Genomic DNA, 22931 nt, shown 5'->3' on the forward strand with positions numbered 1-22931 from the left:
ATGTACAATACAATATAAACATGTACAATACCATGTAAACATGTACAATACAATGTAAACATGTACACTACAATGTTAACATGTACAATACAATGTTAATATGTACACTACAAAGTAAACATGTTCAATACCATGTAAACATGTACAATAGAATATAAACATGTACAATACTATGTAAACATGCACAATACCACGTAAACATGTACAATACAATGTTAACATGTACCCTACAATGTAAACATGTTCAATACCATGTTAACATGTACAATACCATGTTAACATGTAAAATACCATGTTAACATGTACAATACCATGTTAACATGTACAATACCATGTTAACATGTAAGATACCATGTTAACATGTATAATACCATGTTAACATGTAAAATACAATGTTAACATGTACAATACCATGTTAACATGTACAATACAACGTTAACATGTACACTACAATGTAAACATGTTGAATACCATGTTAACATGTACAATACAACGTTAACATGAACAATACAATATAAACATGGACAATACAATGTGAACATGTACAATACCATGTTAACATGTATAATACCATGTTAACATGTATAATACCATGTTAACATGTACAATACCATGTTAACATGTACAATACAATGTTAACATGTACAATGCAATGTTAACATGTACACTACAATGTAAACATGTTCAATACCATGTTAACATGTACAATACCATGTTAATATGTACAATACCATGTTAACATGTACAATACAATGTTAACATGTACAATACAACGTTAACATGTACAATACAATGTTAACATGTACAATCCCATGTTAACATGTACAATACAACGTTAACATGTATAATACCATGTTAACATGTACAATATAACGTTAACATGTACAATTCAATGTAAACATGTACAATACCATTTTAACATGTACAATACCATTTTAACATGTACAATACAATGTTAACATGTACAATACCATGTTAACATGTACAATACCATGTTAACATGTACAATACCATGTAAACATGTTCAATACCATGTTAACATGTACACTACAATGTAAACATGTACAATCCAATGTAAACATGTACAATACAATATAAACATGTACAATACCATTTTATTGTGTACAATACACTGTTAACATGTACAATTTAGTTCGAAGAAGTGAACAGAGCAATGTAATCATGTACCGTACGAAATTGATCATTACAAAAATACGGGAACAAAAGGAAGACAACATTCAATTCTTTTGTACAATTTTGTGTCGATATCAATAAAATCAATCAAAGCGCTCGGTGTAATGTACTACTCAAAGGGCCAGGCGATTCTTTCATATCAATATCGTCAATCCGCCATGACACCCGATTGTGTGATATCACTGTAATTAATTAACTGTAGTAATATGAAAGAATCGGGTCCTCCTTAACTTCTTTTGAGTAGAAGACTACTCCGACGTGATAGCGCACTCATTGTGCCTTTGTTTGGAACACCACCAAGTGCGCTTGTTTCAAATCATTCTGTTTCCCATTAATTTAGATGTATATTTGTTTAGTCATCTGAAAGTTGAAGCAACCGATTTAACACAGTTGCTCCTTCATCACGTGAATGCTTAAGCCCCCTTTACACAGGGCTGCGACCTTTGTGCCACCTTTGAGCGATCAAAAACTGGCCAGGACGCTCAATGGTCGCCTAAACCCAGAAAATAATGTTTCTGTGTAACTGCTCCAGCAGTTGTTCAGCAGTAACTGCTCGAGTTGTTCAGCGTCTGCAACCACAGTGAAACACTTCAGGTACAAGCCCTCTATTTATAGGCAGGCTGAGGAGTCACTACAGGTAGCTTAAAGGAGGCAGAAAAGAGGCAGAAGCATTGCCATGGGTTGCCGGGGTCGTCGAATGGAGGCACGGCGGTCGCTACAGTCATCATTCAGTGCACGCTGTTGGTCGCCCAAAGGAGGCACACGGGAGGCAGAAGCATCGCCCAGATTAACGGAATACATTTGCAGCAGAACGCATCTTCTACCTGGCGACCATTGGGTGACCACTGTGCCTTCATTCTGCAACAACGGCAATGCTTGTGCCTCCTTTGAGCAACCTTTGAGCAACCAATCTCCTTGGCGACCTTTGTGCATCTTCCCGAGGCAAGAGAGTTAACTGACTATAAAAGTCCAGTTTCCACCCTTGCCGAACTAGGCTGGAATTAATGGGCACGATCGTAGCGCCACCAGTGATTATTACCAGTTATGTATCTTCTATGCCTCTCCTATGGACCAATCAGATTCCACCTCACGTATCACTTGCGTTTGCTTCACACAAAATGGTGGCGCCCAGTTAGGACGACCTGATCGATAATCAAGATCTATATTGTGATAAAAGGGGTCTTACATCGCGAAATGCATCAAATCACGCGGGCACCTTGATTAATAACATGAAAGATTTGGAAAATATCTGCTGACAACGAGTTGGCGGTGCACATGCCCTGCAAATCCTGCAATCAACCGAAATCTGTACGACTGTTTACGAACCGGATTTCGATTTCGGTGCGCGGTTTTGATTGGACTATGCATAGACTCGTTAGTCCAGCCAAAATGTAACTCCATAATACCAGCCTAGTTCGGCAAGGGTGGAAACTGGACTTTTATAGTCAGTTAACTCTCTTGCCTCAAGAAGATGCCTTTGTGCGACTGTTTTGAACATGTTCATTAATTCACGGCGACCATAGCGTCCATCGCGATGTCTGAACCTCCCGTGTACCACCTTGGAACGACCTAGGCAGCCATTCTGCCTACGTTGAGCCTCCAACGACGACCTGGCAAATTTCATGGTCGCACACGGGAGGCACAAAGGTCGCCATCCTGTGTAAAGGCCCCATTAGTAAGAGTGGCGGTCGGGTAACCTACTGGTTAAAGCGTTCACCCGTCACACCGAGGTTCCGTGTTTAATTTCCGACATGGGTACTATGTGTGAAGCCCATTTCTATTGTCACCAGACGCGATATTGCTGGTATATTGATAAAAGCGGCGTGAAACCACACTCACTCACTCACTGCTCAGTACGAGTCAAGAAGTAGCCCTGAAACGTCGTGACAAAGAATAAAAGAAGTTGCAATCCATAAAAAGTGTCATGTATTCCTGTTTTCCCAGCTTCCTAATGCGTATCAAGGACTACAAACACAAAGAGAGTAAACATTCTTCATACTTGTTCAAACGTCGACGGAGGATCCTTGGCTCTATTGGAGGCAAACAGACAGTACAAGCACATCGTTAGAAACAGTGTATTTAAATACGTCCACTGACATTGATTTGTGTCGGGCAGAGCTTACTTTGCCGAGTGTGTGTACAACAAACATAATACGTGTGTCTGCAGGCAGGCTTAAAAAGCAGTGCATCCGACCAGGGTCTTGGCTCATATAATCTATTATCGTATTTCCTCGTCGATAAGGGGCGGCGGGGTAGCCTAGTGGCTAAAGCGTCACTACGATGGCTCGTGTTCGAGTCTTCAAGCGGGTACATCAATGTGTGAAGCCCGTTTCGGATGTATCCTGCCGTGATATTGATTCGGCTTCAGACTCCATACCTCCAGTATGCAATTATACAATTCTCAGACGGAGACATCTCGAGGGACCTGGTACCGGGAACCGGTTTCGTAATGGAAATTGCTGAAATAATGGTGTACTTGGACGACCTGCAAGTTTTCATTTATGAAGTGGTTGTTGAAACTTGTTATGCCTCCTCCTTCAACAGTACTTCACTGATTGAACAGTTGAAGGATGCTGATGTTGTTTCACGTCATTCAGTGTGGCTATGGTCGTCGTCCAGACAAGCCTTTTAATGAAGGACGGGCATGACAAAAGTCTTTTTTGATCGACTGAAAATGTCAAAAAAGGAAAACTTTGAAATAGAGGCATGGCAGTTTTCGGAAATTTTCTTTAGTTCACTGGCAGCATTTGAACTTCTAAAATGATGAAGTAAACAAATATATCTTTAATGACTTACAAAAGCCCAAATTAATGAAATGTGAAGTTCGTGACCCAAGATAGTTTTACCACAGAAAGTGAGTGAGTGAGTGAGTATGGTTTTACGCCGCTTTTAGCAATATTCCAGCAATGTCACGGCGGGAGACACCAGAAACGCTTTAACCACTAGGCTACCCGACCGCCCCCACCACAGCGACCTGCAATTTTTCATTAGTGGTTGTTAAAACGTGTCATGCCTCCGACTTCAACAGGATTTCATTGATTGAACAAACAGTTGAAGGATGTTGATGTTGTTTCACGTCATTCAGTGTGGCTATGGTCTCCTCCAGACAAGCTTTTCATTGAAGGACGGGGTATGACAAAGGTCCATTTTGATCTAATTGAAATTTTCAAATGGCTGATACCTAGCTCTTTTCTTTCTTTCACTTGCAGCCTTTTGGACTTCTGATATGATCAAGCAAACAAATATATCTTTAAAGAGTTACAAAAGCCCAACTTAATAAAATGTGAAGTTCGTGACCCAAGATAGTTTTACCACAGAAAGACAGACATGTTCTTTATTTCCTCCATTTGACGAAGAGTACTTTATGGACTTGTTTATGTTCAGAAAAAAGAAGGGGCTGTCGGGTAGACTAGTGGATAGAGCGTTCGCTCGTCACGCCGAAGACCCTGCTTCGATTCCCGACATGGGTACAATGTGTGAAGCCCATTACTGGTGTCCCCCGCCGTGATATTGCTGGAATATTGCTAAAAGTGGCGTAAAACCTCACTCACTCACTCACTCAGATAAAAGAAAGACCTACCTTCGTTATCTCCCCGTGCGCAATATAGTCTGTGATTTCGTCACATTTTATCTTTGCCGTTACATTTAGTGTTATAAATCCAAAGTTTTGAAAAGTACAAAATGTTATTTTCGTTCGTATAAACACGCGTGTTAAAATTCATTTCCATTTGCAAACATTCTTGGCAGTGAACAGGAAACGATTCCGTGTCATGCCGTGTCCATTGTATGCTGGCCTTGCGTATAAACATTGGTAAGGAGTGATATCGATCTTACAGGCGCTGTGCCACTCCACTGCTTCCGACACGCACGGCAAGCCTACATTGGTATGACACCATCACTTTAGGTTTTTCGAAGGGTGTTGCCATACCTTTAACAAATTCAAATTATCAAAGGCTGTGACAATATGAAAATAACAACGATTGTACTTTGTGAGTTTCTAATCGGCGTAGTTTGTCAAATCTCCGGACTTCAAGAATGTAAAACTTTCTTTAATCTGGCGGATGAAACGGACAGCTTTTCGTCTACAGACATCCTCTCTGTGGTCAACAACTCAGAGCTGCTGGACTGTGTCAGTAGATGTTTCCGACACACCCGATGTGTCGGGGTGAGGTTTGCCCCCAGCACCGGTCAGTGTCACATGTACGCAACCTACCAGACACAGACAACCACGGGGACGGGAACGACTGGGGACAAATACTACATCATAAAACGTGAGTTCAGTGTTTAAGTTCATTTCAACGAATGATTAATCCGTATCAACAGAGCATTAACTATTTTGTGAATTCTTGTACATTATCTCCAGTGTATCATTAACAAAACGCCAATGGCTTAAAAAGCGACGAAAGCATGTAAGGGCCTGAATTCTTGATATTAATTTGATTTTTTTTACCTGGGTGCCGTTTTACAAAGTGATCTTAGCGCTAAGGTGATCGTAACTTAACAAAGAAATCCGGGGTAGAATATATCTTCAGCAAGCCATGCTTGCCATAAAAGGCAATGATGCTTGTCATAAGTGAGGGAGTGAGTGGGGGTTTACGCCGCTTTTAGCAATATTCCAGCAATATCACGGCGGGGTACACCAGAAATGTGCTTCACACATTGTACTCATGTCGGGAATCGAACCCGGGTCTTCGGCGTGACGAACAAACGCTTTAACCACAAGGCTACCCGACCGCCCTCTTGTAAGAGACGACAAACGGGATCGGGTGGTCAGGCTCGCTGACTTGGTTGATGCATTTCATCGTGTCCCAATTGCGTGAATCGATACTCATGATATCAATCACTGGATTGTCTGGTCCAGACTCGATTATTTACAGACCGCCGTCATATAGCTGGAATATTGAGTTCGGCGTTAAACAAACAAACAAACAAACAAACAAATGAGAGTATTTAGTACTGGTGTATTTGCTGAGCAGTTTTGACTGAGCATGTCCTTCACAATTCATTAATACAAACTTGACAGTGGCGTTGTTGCTAAAGCTGATAACAAACTGTTCCATACATGCCTCTGGGTCACGGATATCCTTGTCTTCTAATTCCCCAAACGAGTGCGTCTGTTTAATCACATGACCCTGAGGAGTGTCAGAAACCTATCATGGTGGGTTCGAATCCATTTTCGCCCAGAATTTGTTTCGAGGTTTGTCAGCACCAGCCCATTGCTCGTGGTTTTACCAAACAGATAAACATCTGAGGCCTGCCTCAAATCGGACTTTCCTCTCACATCAAGCCGACACGCCGTGATATACTGTAATACTGTTCAAAGCCGCGTTAAACCAAACTCAACTCCCACATGCATTTCCCGTCTCGCCAATTATAGATACTCGCTGAAGAGCCACATTATTAAAACATTGTCGCCTATCCCATGCCGTGTATCTTTGCTTTGTTGTTTTCAAATCAATGTGACTTTAAATTTACTCACTCATTGAACTTTTCCTCTCAGATCTCTGCGGTTCCCCAACCCCGTCTCTTCCCTCAACATATTGGAGAAATGACGTCATTGCTACGTCTTCGGCGTGCAACGATACAACGGCTTTTGTTGGAACCAGTGCCGCGATATTCTGTGTTCCGGGATCGTCAGTCTGGACACAAGCAAATGGAACTTGTGTTAACAAAGTGGGTATTTGGCAATATTTGGTACCTCCCCTCTACTCACTGGTCAGTATACGGTTAAAACCTGTACCTTTCCTCCCACACCCGCGAAGATCCAGGGTCGCATAGAACCTCAGCAACCTGCTTGCCATCTCCCCGAGGCAAGATAGTTAACTGACTATAAAAGTCCAGTTTCCACCCTTGCCGAACTAGGCTGGAATTCCTGGGCTCGATCGTAGCGCCACCAGTGGCTATTACGAGTTATGTCCTTTCTATGCCTCTCCTATTGACCAATCAGATTCAACCTCTCGTATCACTTGCATTTGTTTCAAACAAAATGGTGGCGCCCAGTTAAGACGATCTGATCGATAATCAAGATTTATATTGTGATAAAACGAGTCTTACATCGCGAAGTGCATCAAATCACGTGAGCATCTTGATTAAAAACATGAAAAGATTGAGAAAATATCTGTTGACAACGAGTTAGCGGTGCACATGCTTTGCAAATCCTGCAGTCGACCGAAATCTGCATGACACTCTACGAACCGGATTTCGATTTCGGTGCGCGATTTTGATTGGACTATGCATAGACTCGTTAGCCCAGCCAAAATGTAACTCCATAATACCAGCCTAGTTCGGCAAGGGTGGAAACTGGACTTTTATAGTCAGTTAACTCACTTGCCTCGGGAAGATGCCTGCTTGCCGTAAGAGGCGACTAACGGGTTCGGGTGGTCAGGCTCGCTAAATATGTTGATTTAAGTCATCATATCCCAGTTGAGTAGATCGATGCTCATGTCTTGTCAATCGTCCTTTAGCTGGAATATTGCTGAGCGCGGCAATAAACAACATACAATCAAATATCAACTTACTGGCAACAAATAATTGAAACAGTTGTCTGAAACTTGTGGACGGTGATATTTCTGCCCATAGGGTAGTGATTTTGGTAACTGGTATTAACTTCTAACGTACAGTGGGCAAGGGGGCACGGGTATGATTGTTGGTTCGAATCCCGGTTCGCCCCAATTATGTTTCTAGGTTTGTCAGCACCATACCCGTGCTCGTGGGTTTCACCGAAGTGGTGAACGTCTGAGACCTGCATCACTTCGGGCTTTCCTCCCACATCAAGCTGACACGCCGTGATATAACTGGAATACTGTTAAAAGCGGCGTTAAACCCAACTCACTCACTCACTACAGTGGGCAAAAGACATCAGGCATCATAAGCGGATCGATAAGGGGGTCCAGGGGTCCAGACACCCCCTACACACACCTTTTGAAAATCAAATGTAGTACGTGGTAGGCACTAAAAATTATCTGAGAGAGGATTTCGATATTTTGATCCCCTCCCTTATAAATATGCTGGACCCTTGCTCGTCTCACTCACTGTTGGCCCTGTTACAGCACAGTGAGTGAGTAGGTATTGTTTTATCGTATCATCGTATCCCAATTGCGTGGATCGATGCTCATGGTGTCAATCATCAGTGATTAAATAATACATCTTCTCAGCCAAGTGAACATAAATGTCTATATCATCTGCCAAGACTTCCTGGCCAATGGAAGTCGTGATGCAAAAGTAACATATGAATCCCTTTATTTGCCTGTACATAACAAAAACGACTGCACCCTTTCCATTGCTTGCCGTAAAAGGCGACTATGCCTGTCATAAAAGGCGACTAACGGGATCGGGTGGGCAGGCTCGCTGACTTGGTTGATGCATGTCATCGTATCCCAATTTGTTACAATATGTTTGCACTGTCTTTCCCGAGAAAACTAGCTGACTGCTGGTGTGCTATCACATCTCATTGATGTATGTTGCCAGGGGCGACACTACCACTGAAGCAGAAAAGCAATTGCGTACACCTAACAAAAAACCTGCACTATTTGTTTATTAGGTAAACCTCAATGATAAACCATCTATGCTGTAAATTTTTAATTCAAACTCTACATGGTCGGACAGGATATTCATTGTCTGACCTGAAAATCGGAATTTTTACGCACTTCAGAATTCAAGTGGTAGATGGTTTGTGACGTAAGCAAACCGCGCTCACACAATTATTTTCATTATTATGATAGGTCGGCTCGCGTAAAAATATGAACAAATAAATAACAGTAACATATTTCGAACGAACATGTAAAAACACATAACAGTAATATTATCGATTCGTTTTTATGTTCAAAATTCTTTTGTCATCGTAGATGTTTCTTGAATGAAAGTCGAAAATGTGTTGATGAAACACGTAAATATATTACTAATAAACAACAATAACAAATACATTACCAATATTAATTTTGTTACAAATACAATTTAACATAAACGATCCCAAAAAGAAGGAAGTAGCGTTTAGGCGCATCTTATTTCAAAAACTTTCGGGGGCACGGGTGGCCCAGTCGTCTAACAGGCGCCGCGATTCGCTGTGCAGAGTTGCGTCCCGTGGGCACGTCAGAAACCTATGATTGTGGGTTCGAATTCCGGTTCGCATAAATTGTGTTTCTAGGTTTGTCAGCACCATACCCGTGCTCGTTGGTTTCACCGAAGTGGTAAACGTCTGAGACCTGCATCACTTCGGCTTTCCTCCCACATTAAGCTGACACGCCGCGATGTAATTGGAATACTGTTAAAAGCGGCGTTAAACCCAACTCACTTACTCAAATACATTCTTGGGCCTCGTAATATTGGTTTTGCTTACACTTAAGATTCGCCTCGTTGTGACCCTGATTGAATGTAAACGTGTGTGAAAAAGCAAAAATTGTAATATTTCTATATGCAGTTTTTCGTTAATGTTACTTCTTATCATAAATGTCACAAGTGACATTCTGGCAACATTTCAGCCGCAAACTCTATTTATCCGAATTAAGAAGAATAAAATCACAAATAATTAATTAAAAACGGATATTCCCATATTCACAGGAAATCTTACAAGTTAAAAGCAGAGTCGGGTGTACTATTCCGACTGTATCAGGTGCATGTGTTTATGAAAAACTATCACATTGTGATGAAATCAGGTGTTCGCATAAAGATGATCGTAACCTGCCCCCATTCGTGACCAACTCGTGTTATTCCGGGACAAGCCGAATAGCGACTCGTGCCCCTCATGGCCATTTTTGCGACCGGGTTCCGTCTTAGCGCATACGGGCATACCTAAAACAATTGTCAATTCGCTGCGTAATGGTTCACATATATTTCCCCATATATTATATATATTTTAGATGCAATTTAAAGCACATCTGGACATGCGGAATTATACAGTATGATTGAACACATTTAACTGTATCTTGGGTATATTTTTAGATGCAAGACATATGTAAAATCAAAAATTATTACTGAGGGATTCTTTAATGAACAACTTGAAATCATACGCGCATTCTGATTGGTTTGTCGTTTTTCGCACATAACATTCATCGATAGGGGGACGAGTCTTCTTGCAGGTTACGGAAAGGGGCGAGTGGTGACGAATGATCCTGCCCCACCGGTGGCAGCCTGTCACATTTACAAACAAACGTCTGGATGTAACGTGGGGTGGTGAGGTGAGGTGAGGTGAGGTGAGGTGAGGTGAGGTGAGGTGAGGTGAGGTGAAATGGGGCTTAACGTCGCGTCCAAGATTATTGCCCTTATATAGCGACGTGCATGTACGTGTGTGTGTTTGTGTGGCTGTTTGTACTAGTCCGGGCTGATGCCGATTTATAGTGCTAGCTCACTGAGATACCATGCTGCAGTTTAACATAATACCCCACTCAGACACAATATACTGACTCCCAGCCGACCAGTCCTTGTTGTAGCCCTTAATGTCGAGCGCCAGACAGGGTAACAACAAGTACCATCTTTTAACATCTTTAGGTAGGACGCGGCCGGGGATCGCTCTCCGGGCGGACGCTCTACCACTAGACCACGGAGGCGGTCCCTTGGAACGTGGGGACTCCCAAGTGTAGTATGCTGGTCGTAAGAGGCGCCTTAATGGATGGTCAACCTCGTTAAGTTGGTTAATTGCGTACCATCGTACCTCGTCCGCGTGGACCATATGTCGAGTGAAATATCATGTCTCTCTCATCGAGTGACGGGGGTCGAAGGAGATATTTTTGAAATATTTTGGTTTTGTTTATTTTTTGAAAATATCTCCTTGTTTCACGTCACGTCTTATCTCTTAACGAAAGCTTCCTTTTATTCGAGAGATTTCTGTTACACATTTCGAAATAATTCACTCGAATTTTGGCGTTATGATTTGTGGGATCGGGTGGTCAGGCTCACTTGGTTGAAGCATGTCATCGTATCCCAATTGCGTGGATCGATGCTGATGATGTCAGTCACTGGATTGTCTGGTCCAGAGTTGATTATTTACAGACCGCCGTCATGCAGCTGGAATATTGCTGAGTGCGGCATTAAACAACAAACAAACACACAAAACTGTCTATCAATTGCACTGAAACGAAAAAAAGACCCATCGGAGGCGGAGTGTTTTTAAAAAATATAAATACAGGCTCCATTTTAGCTTTTTATTGGAGGTCCTCCAAAATTACATGGCTGATCACACAAACCTGCCCCTCCGTTCGGGGTCATAGTAAACTTAGCATAGCAACTTTGCAGATTTTAATACTTTAGGGCATACCCAATCTTTTACGAAGATTGCTGACAAGGTTCACTCTGGTTTCATCTTCAGGCGGATGGTTATGTTCCGACTGATTGCAAAGAAAGTCACCGACAGTTGTACATTTCCCATTGCACGTCTTGACGACACATCTCCAATGTGTGCAGGTTTGCCTCTCGCGGTTTCTGTTGTAAATATATCCATCTAATATCAACTGCTTACTTCCACGTCGAGAGGTGATGTACTCTACTTTCCTTAAACCAGCCATATCGATACTGATAATGATACGTACCCCAAGATCATTTTTATTTGTTGGATGAGTAGATAATCTAAACTCAACTCCTTCAACTGATCATACAGTAAGACAATTAAGCTACTCCATAGTTTACATAGTTAATCTCATGCCTATTGAACCTGTGCTGAGAGTAAGGTAATTTAGGTTAATTAAACGAAATTATAACATATATACTCCCTAAACTGTGAGTCCCCTATCCCTACTCAGTACTTTAATCTAATTAGGACTGATCCATTACACCTGTAGGTATATTCCCTCTTTGCCTTATTACAAATGTCTAACAATTGGGACGTCTAACTAATGGGACGTCTAACTACTGGGACGTCTAACTAATGGGACGTCTAACTATTGGGACGTCTAACTAATGGGACGTCTAACTACTGGGACGTCTAACTAATGGGATATAACCATCACCGAAAGACGCTGCACCCAAGTCTACATGTCAAACATGTGTCACGCAACGCTGCACCGTTCCGCCAGGAGCTTCAGGCTTTGTTTTGAATACGATTACGGGGCGTGTGATGTCAGCACTTTCACTTTGACATTCAATCAATGAATTAATTATTCAAAGTGGTTTGTTTTTGTCTCACCATTTGTACATCAAGAAGATAACAGTCATCCGAGCATGATTTATTAAACACATGTACAAACGCCACCCAAACTGGTTATGAGAGACGGTAAAATCAAGAATAATTCTTGGTAAAAAAATAAAATTAATCCCTTCATAAACATAAGGTATTTGAGTTTATATACAAAACTTATCGTAATCTACACCACTGAGAAGGAACGGGTAAAAGAAATTAAATACATAAAATAAATAAATCCATATTAGGATAAAAAAAATTATGAATGATAGAATAGTTTTCATTTATGTACTTTCTACGAATGTTATGAATTTATATTTTGATTAATGTGTCTTGAAAGGTTTCAAGATGTGTAATGTTTTGAAATTAGATGTGATGTGTATCAACGAGCGACGTTCATTCTTGGAGGAAACCCATCGGTCATATTGACAGTATGAAGTCTATTAGTCTTTTGTAACATTGACGATAGTTTACAAGCTGGTAAATAATTAATAATTACAGAACAAGTCGAGGGACCAGGGGACCAGGGCACTGGAGGCGTTTTGTTTCAGCAGGTGTTCATTGTGTATTTCTTGGCCGCATTCAGTGTCGAATGTGAATGTGTTGCGAAACTACATCCGTAGTTACAATACGACGGCATAAAGAAATGAGACAAACGGTTTTGTTTGTTCCAAGTTAACATGCTGGAATATTGATGATCGTGGCTGTTATGTCAGATCGACATTTTCTGTTTTTATACGTCATACTAGGAAAAAGTTTGTTAACGATCTGGCGGATCCAGATAAACGTGAGGTGAGGTGAAATGGGGCTTAACGTCGCGTTTATTATTATTGCGCTTATATAGCGATATGTGTGTGTGTGTGTGTGTGTGTGTGTGTGTGTGTGTGTGTGTGTCTGCTTGAACTAGTCCGAACTGATGCCGATTTATAGTGCAAGCCCACTGAGATAAGATGCCGCAGTTTAACATGAATACCCCACTCAGACACAGTATACTGACTCAGAGCCGACCAGTCCTTGTTTTAGCCCCTTAATGCCGAGCGCCAGGCAGGGTAACAAAGAGTGCCATCTTTTGACGTCTTTCGGTATGACGCCGCCGGGGGTCGAACCCCTGACCTTCCGCTCTCCGGGCGGACGCCCTACTGCTAGACCACGGAGGCTGTCTCTAACAGAAGCAAACAATGACAGAACACAGTGAGTCAGTAAATTGGCGATGGGGAACGTCAAGAATGACACACAATTTACATGCTCTGTCGGGACTGTGACGACAAGGTAGCACTATAACCACTTCCCCCTTTTGGTATGACGCGACCGGGGATCGTAGCCCGGACCTTCCGCTCTCCAGGCGGACGTACGCTTTAACACTAGACCACGGAGGCGGTCCCAGATGAACATGTGTGCGTGCACGTGTGTGCACGCATCGTCTTGAGACACCTTACATTTTCACCTCGCCTCATGACTTCGGGGGGCGGTCGGGTAGCCTAGTGGTTAAAGCGTTCGCTCGTCACGCAGAAGACCAAGGTTCGATTCCCGACATGGGTACAATGTGTGAAGCCCATTTCTGGTGTCCCCGGCCGTGATATCGCTGGAATATTGCTAAAAGCGGCGTAAAACCATACTCACTCACTCCCTCACTCATGAACTTTGCCCGTGTCCGTAAGTGTTTTTACATGAATAACAGACTATCTGTACGAGTTAACCAATTTTGTACTTTTCGAGCTTTGGTGAGGGTCTTTCAACATTATTTCTCGAGGAAGGCCATCAGAAGTTGGTTCGGTATTTGTCGTTCGAGATACGTAAGATGAATAACTAAAATTTTTGTTCTTCTCGTTTGATTTACTGAATAACAAGAAACAAACCTTTTCGTACTTCGCTTTTCGTCTCTCACATTCCGGAATGACAAATAAGGAACTTTTTCTTTATTTATCACGCAAATCTGGATGGATGCAGAGCCTACAGTAATAGGTACAGTAAACTACCGTTAAAACGAACTCACTTTAGTTCGTTATAACTGTAGTTCGTCATTAGCATATATACAGAATATATTCAGCAAATGGCCGCGACAAAGAAATATGTTCGTCATATCAGTCAGTTCGTTATAAGCGTGTTCGTTACAAACGTATTTTACTGTATATGGTCTTTTATGGATGCCATGGATAAATAATAGCATTTTAGCAATGTTTTCCTTCTTCAGAAATCTGCAATCAACTAAATATTGAATATTTCTTAATGCATGTGGGAGCTACGTCACACAACCTTGGGGATATCAGCTTCCGTAATATACTGGAGAACGAAAAACAAAGTAATTCTGCTACTTCAAAGACGAAGAACGAAATGATTGGTTTTTCGTCATTCGAATTTTAAAAAAGGTTACCAGCACATATGCTGAAGAGTGATGCCCACATTAATGTCTGACCTTACTTCGACATGCATGTTGGTACGTCATGGCCAAAGGATCGAACCACGAACCCTCGGATCTCCGGGCAGATGCCCTATTCACAAAACCACAGAGGCGGTCCAAAATTGAAAATGCACATTGAAATTTAAAAAAAATAATTTTACGCATTTATTTCCGTTTTACACATGATATCATGACAAGCCATAAGTCAGGCAAAAAATAACCTTTAGTATTTTATTGTAAATGAATGAAAGTGAATGAAGATTTTTGTATATTATTTCAGAACATGAAGAACGTCCCTAGTGCTATAGCTATTAACTACGGCAGCTGATGTAATTGCGTGAGTGAGTGAGTGAGTGAATAAGGAATGACTGCGTGAATGAGCAGGGTAAAACGACACTTAATATATCAAGGCGGTTGACACCAGCTGCGGTATGTTGTAAGACATCAAATCCCGATGTAAGAAGTAAACTACCATGGTTCACAACCTCACAACTTTACCTGATAAAGCAAAAGTTGAACCATTAAAGTGGGTGATCCAGTGACGTTTCCGTGTCAGTGTACACTGATCGAAGGTTCGAATCCCAGATTAAGCCCAATTACAATCATACATGTAATTAGTGAGTTAGTGAGTGAGTGAGTGAGTGAGTGAGTGAGTGAGTTGGGTTTAACGCCGCTTTTAACAGTATTCCAGTTATATCGCGGCGTGTCAGCTTAATGTGGGGGGAAAGCCCGAAGTGATGCAGGTCTCAGACGTTTACCACTTCGGTGAAACCCACGAGCACGGGTATGGTGCTGACAAACCTAGAAACATAATCGGGGCGAACCGGGATTCGAACCCACAATCATAGGTTTCTGGCGTGCCAAAGGAACGCAACTCTTCACAACCAAACGCGGCGCCTTAGACGACTGGGCCACCCGTGCTCCCTCAAATCCCAGATTAAGCTCTTTTACGATTATGCATGTAAAAAGGATACCATGATCATGTGTTTTACTGAAGTTATAAACGTTGACGTCTTTAATGATAATTTATATGAAATGTAATACTAATAGTTGTATAAAAGGCTTAACCACATGCGTAAAGGAAGTGGAATAAGCCTTCTGACGTCATTAACACGTGTATTTTCTTGTCACGTTTCGGTCCTAGGGTCTATGTTTCAAATGATTTTTGCACAAACACAAAGTATTCCAGCGAATACTTCAGTAGTGAAATACCAGCAGCACTCATTATGGTACAATGTGGTTACACACATTTTGTAAATGTCACAAAATCTCAAAAACATGTATAAGGATTTGTATTTTTCATGGCAGCCCTAGTGACACACCCGGATCTGATCCTGCGGGCAAAGCATTTTGCAATAGGGCGTAGTACCTTATGTACGAAATGAGGCCTCGATCAACTGTAGAACTATATATGTGACCAACCACGAAAAAGGTACCATAAAGGTGCTAGTATACAATTGTGCAATGACGTCATAAAGACGTTTGGGTGAGTGAGTGAGTGAGTGAGTATGGTTTTACGCCGCTTTTAGCAATATTCCAGCAATATCACGGCGGGGACACCAGAAATGGGCTTCACACACTGTAGCCATGTCGGGAATCGAACCCGGGTCTTCGGCGTGACGAGCTAACGCTTTAACCACAAGGCTACCCGACCGCCCCTAAAGACGTTTGGCGTCAACTTTCTTCAGTGAAGATCGATAAGTGTGATGTGTGATGTGTGATGTGTGATTGACGTTTGTGAATTGTATCTTTGTGTTGCGAGGATGCTTTAGTTTTAAATGTTATGTAAAGTCAAAATGTGATGTTTCGCCCATAAGGTCCCTTATCTCATGGTTGGTCACATATGTCATTATCATACACAGGTCATCTGTCAGGTCCTTGTGGAAGATAATCTTTACATGTTAAGGCCACCAATGGAGTTCCCGATGTGTCATTAGTCCGCCACTCCCCGTATGTTGTAGACTGTAAATGATTTCAGGCTCTGAAATGTCATTTTACTGAAATACCATTTCAGCCCTCTGCACTTGGTCTGTAAATAATCGAGCCTGGGCCTGACTATATTAGTCCAGTGATTGACATCATGAGCATCAATCCACGCAATTGGGATGACGTTATATCCCAATTGCGTGGATCGATGCTCATGATGTCAATCACTGGATTGTCTGGTCCAGACTCGATTATTTACAGACCGTCGTCATATAGCTGGAATATTGATGAGTGCGGCGTTAAACAACAAACAAAACCAAAACCTACCTTTGGTTATTGGTGATCTATAGCCCATTTGTATTGTGTACTGTTATGAATTGTTCGAATTTTATGATGATATGCTAGTTTTAAATCTACATCTCTGAAAGCCTAGTGTTTTAACTGTCCTTTGTCGACTGATTGTAATGTCTATATTTATGTATTATTTATGTACAACTTGATTTAGTCACGATATGGCTGAAATATTGCCGATGTGACTTTAAATCTTACCTCACTCACTCACTGATACTTGCACCACTTCGGGCTTGGCTCCCACATTAAGCTGACAAAGCTTTAGACGTGAAACAATAGTAGTTCCATCGGACATTCGAGGAGTTTTGAGGGACACAACTTCTGCAACCTTGTCATATTGACTGTTCTGATGTGTGAGGGGGTATAAGACCTCAACATGTATTTGGTCATGTCTGGGGGTTGCTGGTGGTTTATGTCAGGAACCACCACTTATGGTCATGGACCCGTGAAGATCCGGGATAGAATAGGTCTAATGCAACCAATGCTTGTCGTAAGAGGCGACTTACGGGATCGGGTGGTCAGACTCGCTGACTTGGTTGATGCATGTCATCGTATCCCAATTGCACGGATCGATGCTCATGTTCCCGAGTATTTACAGACCGCCGTCATATAGCTGGAATATTGCTGAGTGAGTCGTTAAACAACAAACAAACAAATAAACAAACTTATGGTCATGCTTCAGTCCCTTTTTATCAGAGGATGTAAATTCTATGTTGCGTTAGTTGTTACATTGTTGAATTATTTGAAGAATAATTGGTTGATACTTTCGAAACAAAACTGTATCTCCAAAAGGTTAAACAATTTGTTGTTTACCAGTGAACAGTTGTCTTCACGTTGGATATAACGGCACATGTAGTCTCAAAGTGCGTAGTCGAGCAACTGCACCCTGAACACGTCACATCAAAAAACTTTGAAACAAGAGGGTCATTGATGAACTTGTTTTCGATGTGAGGTTTCTTTTTCCACTCAAAAATGAGAATGAATCATTTGGATATTTCAAATTCTTGACAATAACACTCCCAGATAAACATATGACATATTACCTGGTGCAAACACTATGCATTTGACCGTTTCAAGGATGACAACTCTATATAACAATAGGGATACCAATCAACGATTTTTCAAAACTGAAATTCATAAATGGTATTTTTCACTTGGTTAGCCAAATATATTTAATTGTAAGTCGTAACAGATAAAGACCTCTTTCTTTGGATAATAATTGGGAACGTGACAGTAGACCCCAATATTAGGCTTTCTTTCAAACTGCTTGCGAGAGTAGTTTTGGACACGGACGCTTGCATTGTTAGACTCGACTTAACTTGAAACGACTTCAAATGCAAATGATGACTGACTATTGATGATGTATCAATATGACTTTATGACACTAATCAACAAACAAACAAGTTAAAAGACCTGTACCAGTTCTTATTTTCAAAACAACATTCGACACTGTAAACAATTCAGACATAGAACATATGAAGTCGTCATCGCATCACCAAGGTGCAGTCGAAGATTCCCGGAAAGATTGAACGATTTTGTCAGAATGTCTGACAATTTCATCTCATCTCGATGGAATTTTATGTACACTTCACTCGGTGTGTGCCAATATTGATTGTCTTTGTAGCAATCGTTAATATATAGAGATATTTCATCTATTACTATAACCATGGTCGTGTGGAAAATATATTAATGTAAAACTGGAACGAGAGGTAGAGTCCGAAACCTGAGAGTAATTAAATATATACGCTAAATTCTACGGTGTAACCCGAACGACACAACAATTCCAAGAACGAATATAGATTTCAGTTACCTATTCGTTCTCTTAAACCACGAATCTGTATGTTAGTTTCTCTTTCAGACTTCTCCAGTATCCATCAGCGGCGCACACCTGCACACAGTAGACTCTGGCTTTTCATTGGTTGCAACACCTACAGCGGCAACGTACGTTTACTGTGTGTTCAATCACTAATATGGGGCCTTTACACAGAATGGCGATCTTTGTGCCTCCTCTGCGCGACGATAACATTTGTCAGGTCGTCGTTGGAGGCTCAAAGGAGGCAGAATGGTTGCCTAGGTCGTCCCAAGGTGGTACACGGGAGGTTCAGACATCGCCATGGACGCCTTGGTCGCCATTTTTTTTTAACATGAACAAAACAGTCGCACAAAGGTCGCCGAGGAGGTTGGTTGGCTCAAGGAGGCACAAGGGAGGCACAAGCATTGCCGTTGCTGCAGAATGAAGGCACAGCGGTCGCCCAATGGTCCTCAGGTAAAAGATGTGTTCTGCTGCAAGTTTTCCCGTCAATCCGGGCGATGCTTCTGCCTCCCTTGTGCCTCCTTTGGGCGACCGACAGCATGTATTGAACGGTGACTGTGGCGACCGCCGTGCCTCAATTCGGCGACCACGGCAACCCTTGGGACACCATGGCAATGCTCCTGCCTCTTTTCTGCCTCCTTTGAGCTACCCGTAGTGCCTCCTCAGCCTGCCCATAAATAGAGGGTTGTACCTGCAGTGTTTCATTGTGGTTGCAGACGCTGAACAACTCGAGCAGTTACATAGATACATGATTTTCTGGGTTTAGGCGACACCGCTCAAAGGTTGCACAAAGGTCGCAGCCCTGTGTAAGAGGGGCCTTAATTTTACACATTGTGCCAATACAGAAAATGAAATCCGGATCTTCGGCCTCAGCAAAATGGTTGTTTTATCACTCCTTGAAGTAAAAGCAGAAGTAGAAGAAGTCCCCTTCTCCCTCTGGATAATTTTCTACTACTTGACACAGATTCTTTCCCAATATGTTGTCTGGATTACAGTTCCGAAAACCTAATATATCATATGTTGCAGTTTATGACCTTTTTGCATCTTGGTAAATAGGATCAATGAAGTAACGATTTAAATGTTCCAATTGCTTTAGATTTGATGTGACCTTCATTGCCGGAAATGGAAATTACCTCCTGAAGATTGCAGTAAAAATTGACCTGACAAAGGTGAACCGAAACAGCAGGGTATCCTCTTCTTGGCAGACCAGCGAGACTCCCTTGGCTGCCCCCTTCCCCTTCCAAGTGGATAAAATGTTTACAATGGACATCCTTTCATCTGAGTCTGGGTTCCAGGTCAGTCACACACTCTGTTAGCTTTAACCTTTGCTCTAACCCAAGAGGGGGCACGGGTGGCCCAGTCGTCTGAGGCGCCGCGATTCGCTGTGCAGAGTTGCGTCAGCGCCAGCAACCTATGATTTTGGGTTCGAATCCCGGTTCGCCCCGATTATGTTTCTAGGTTTGTCAGCACCATACCCGTGCTCGTGGGTTTCACCGAAGTGGTAAACGTCTAAGACCTGCATCACTTCGGGCTTTCCTCCCACATTAAGCTGACACGCCGTGATATGACTGGAATACTGTTAAAAGCGGCGTTAAACCAGACTCACTCACTCACTCTAACCCAAGAAGGTATTGACATCATCACTTGGTGCTTTCTCTTAGCCTATCGAAGCTGTGTTCCTACCCCACACTTTATTGCAGATAAAACACAATATCAATGTTCTCTGTATATGTACGCTTTAGAATGACAGACTGATTGTTTACTTATCCTACTTCCTACCAATTCCTTCAACATTTTCAACATGCCTTATTCTGAAAAATATTTATATAGCAACAGTACTGATCATGTGACGTTTACAACGTGCTGAACGTTAACGTGCCGGAGGCATGTTGCAAGTGGGCACAAGTCAGAATATCTGCCATCAGTAAATTAGGGGTCACATACCAACAACATATAACGTCGATGATCGACGACGGTCTGAACGCCAAGGGCAATCAGAATCAGATTGATGGCATTGAGACATCGGTTGCAAACTACCACTCAGATAAGGGACCGGTTGCAACAGGCAACTGTAGAGTGGCATTTGCGTGCACGTCATTCACGTGCCATCCCACAACTTCATTTGCACGTCATTTGAATCAGAGGCTTGTGGTGTGGTATCCCAATGACTGGCCGAACTACGCTCCATGTTGTCCATGGCACAGATCATTACTATCGGGACATAACAATGTCATGCACCACACGTGGTGCCATTTGCTACACGTGTTGGCCAACGTTTCATCTTTCAAGACGATAATGCATGTGCTAATCGTCCAAGGATCGTGACCCAATTCCTCCAACAGCAAAACACGTTGAACACATCTGGGACGTCAGTGGCAGACGTGTACATCAACGTCAAAATCCACCCCCTACTCTCAATGAACTCGGTGTTGCTCTCATTGATGAGTGGGACAACGTGAGTCAAGTTGACAGAATTTGTGCATGATAATCTTTCATATGCCTTTTGTGAGGCATTGGGCATTGGGCATTGGGTGTTGGACGTTAAAAAATCTTTTTTTATTTGATAAGTTGCAGCTCAACACAGTTACCCATGATTCACAGTAAATGTTTGACGTAGCTGAAATAACAGCCTCTTGTATATGTTTCAGTGCAAAGTGGATGGAGTGACGTTGTTTACCTTCCAGCACCGTCTACCGAGAGATAGCCTGGATACTATCAAAATAACTAATGTCAACATAAAAACTATCATATTGACATGAAGTGGTTATAGTGCTAGCGAGTCGTCACAGTCACCACAGAATATGTAAATTGTGTGACATTCTTCGCGTCCCCCATCGCGATATTACTGACTCAGTTTGTTCTGTCATTGTTTGCTTCTGTTATTTATCAACTCCGTGATCATATATTTATTGTCCACATTAAACAAACGTAATACTGACGTGGTAAAATCAAAGCAAACATCATACACTATAACACTAACAAGAAGGTATGACTTTCATCCGCCCTTCAGTACACATACGTTCTACAAAGCCGTATTGTCACATCACTATCGTTTACACACATAGTGCGATTTGGGGGCTCAAGAAAGATTCTCATTTAAGAAATAGTACAGAATCGTAGTATTGGGTTTATGTGGAACCACTTACACGCCGTTAAAAGCTTTCTTATTTGGCTTCCTATCGTTTTAACATTACGTTTTGCAGATAGCCATGATAAGATATTGAACTGACATTTCACGCCGTCTTATATAACCCTATTTTTATTGTATTATAGTTTCAAGTTTCAATTTCAGATTACCTCTTGCAATATGTTTATACTAATAATACTCACATATAAACTTTAATGTAGTGTTCCTACTTCACAATATACAACATTTCGCACACCAATGAACCGACTGTGTTTTTGAAATGTGATAAAAGGTTTCTTTGGCCATGCTGTGTAGTTATTTACTTGTTCCCTGTTTGTGTAAACAACAACTTTTATGAAAATGAGTGAGTGAGTGAGTTGGGTTTAACGCCGTTATTAACAGTATTACAGTTATATCTCGGCGTGTCAGCTTAATGTGGGAGCCAAGCCCGAAGTGATGCAAGTATCAGTGAGTGAGTGAGGTAAGATTTAAAGTCACATCGGCAATATTTCAGCCATATCGTGACTAAATCAAGTTGTACATAAATAATACATAAATATAGACATTACAATCAGTCGACAAAGGACAGTTAAAACACTAGACTTTCAGAGATGTAGATTTAAAACTAGCATATCATCATAAAATTTGAACAATTCATAACAGTACACAATACAAATGGGCTATAGATCACCAATAACCAAAGGTAGGTTTTGGTTTGGTTTGTTGTTTAACGCCGCACTCATCAATATTCCAGCTATATGCCGGCGGTCTGTAAATAATCGAGTCTGGACCAGACAATCTAGTGATTGACAACATGAACATCGATCCACGCAATTGGGATCGATGACATGCATCAACCAAGTCAGCGAGCCTGACCACCCGATCCCGTTAGTCGCCTTTTACGACAAGCATGGGTTGCTGAAGACCTATTCTACCCCGGATCTTCACGGGCCCCAAAGGTAGGTCACCATACTAGGCACCATGGGGTATTACGGTACTTTACACCATCCCTCTG

The 22931-nt window shown here is 41.8% G+C and overlaps 1 protein-coding gene across 1 annotated transcript; it reads left to right on the forward strand.

The window, feature by feature from the left end:
- The first annotated feature begins 5064 nt into the window (after positions 1-5064).
- Positions 5065-22195, forward strand: LOC124149386. The gene is made up of 5 exons (XM_046520931.2): positions 5065-5465; positions 6695-6867; positions 18835-18917; positions 19886-20084; positions 21438-22195. The coding sequence occupies exons 1-5, from the start codon at positions 5159-5161 to the stop codon at positions 21546-21548; spliced, it is 873 nt and encodes a 290-aa protein (XP_046376887.1). The 5' UTR covers positions 5065-5158; the 3' UTR covers positions 21549-22195.
- Positions 22196-22931: the final 736 nt, after the last annotated feature.

The sequence above is a fragment of the Haliotis rufescens genome, unplaced genomic scaffold (genome assembly GCF_023055435.1).
Source record: "Haliotis rufescens isolate VD_foot unplaced genomic scaffold, xgHalRufe1.0.p SCAF_2, whole genome shotgun sequence".
Classification (NCBI taxonomy): domain Eukaryota; kingdom Metazoa; phylum Mollusca; class Gastropoda; order Lepetellida; family Haliotidae; genus Haliotis; species Haliotis rufescens.

What these genes read in the sequence shown, in the direction of transcription:
- LOC124149386 (XM_046520931.2), top strand. Translation starts at nt 5,159, where the DNA reads ATGAAAATAACAACGATTGTACTTTGTGAGTTTCTAATCGGCGTAGTT. An exon ending in ATGGAACTTGTGTTAACAAA is followed by an intron (nt 6,868 to 18,834) that starts GTGGGTATTTGG and finishes TTTCTCTTTCAG; the next exon opens with ACTTCTCCAGTATCCATCAG. An exon ending in CATCTGAGTCTGGGTTCCAG is followed by an intron (nt 20,085 to 21,437) that starts GTCAGTCACACA and finishes TATATGTTTCAG; the next exon opens with TGCAAAGTGGATGGAGTGAC.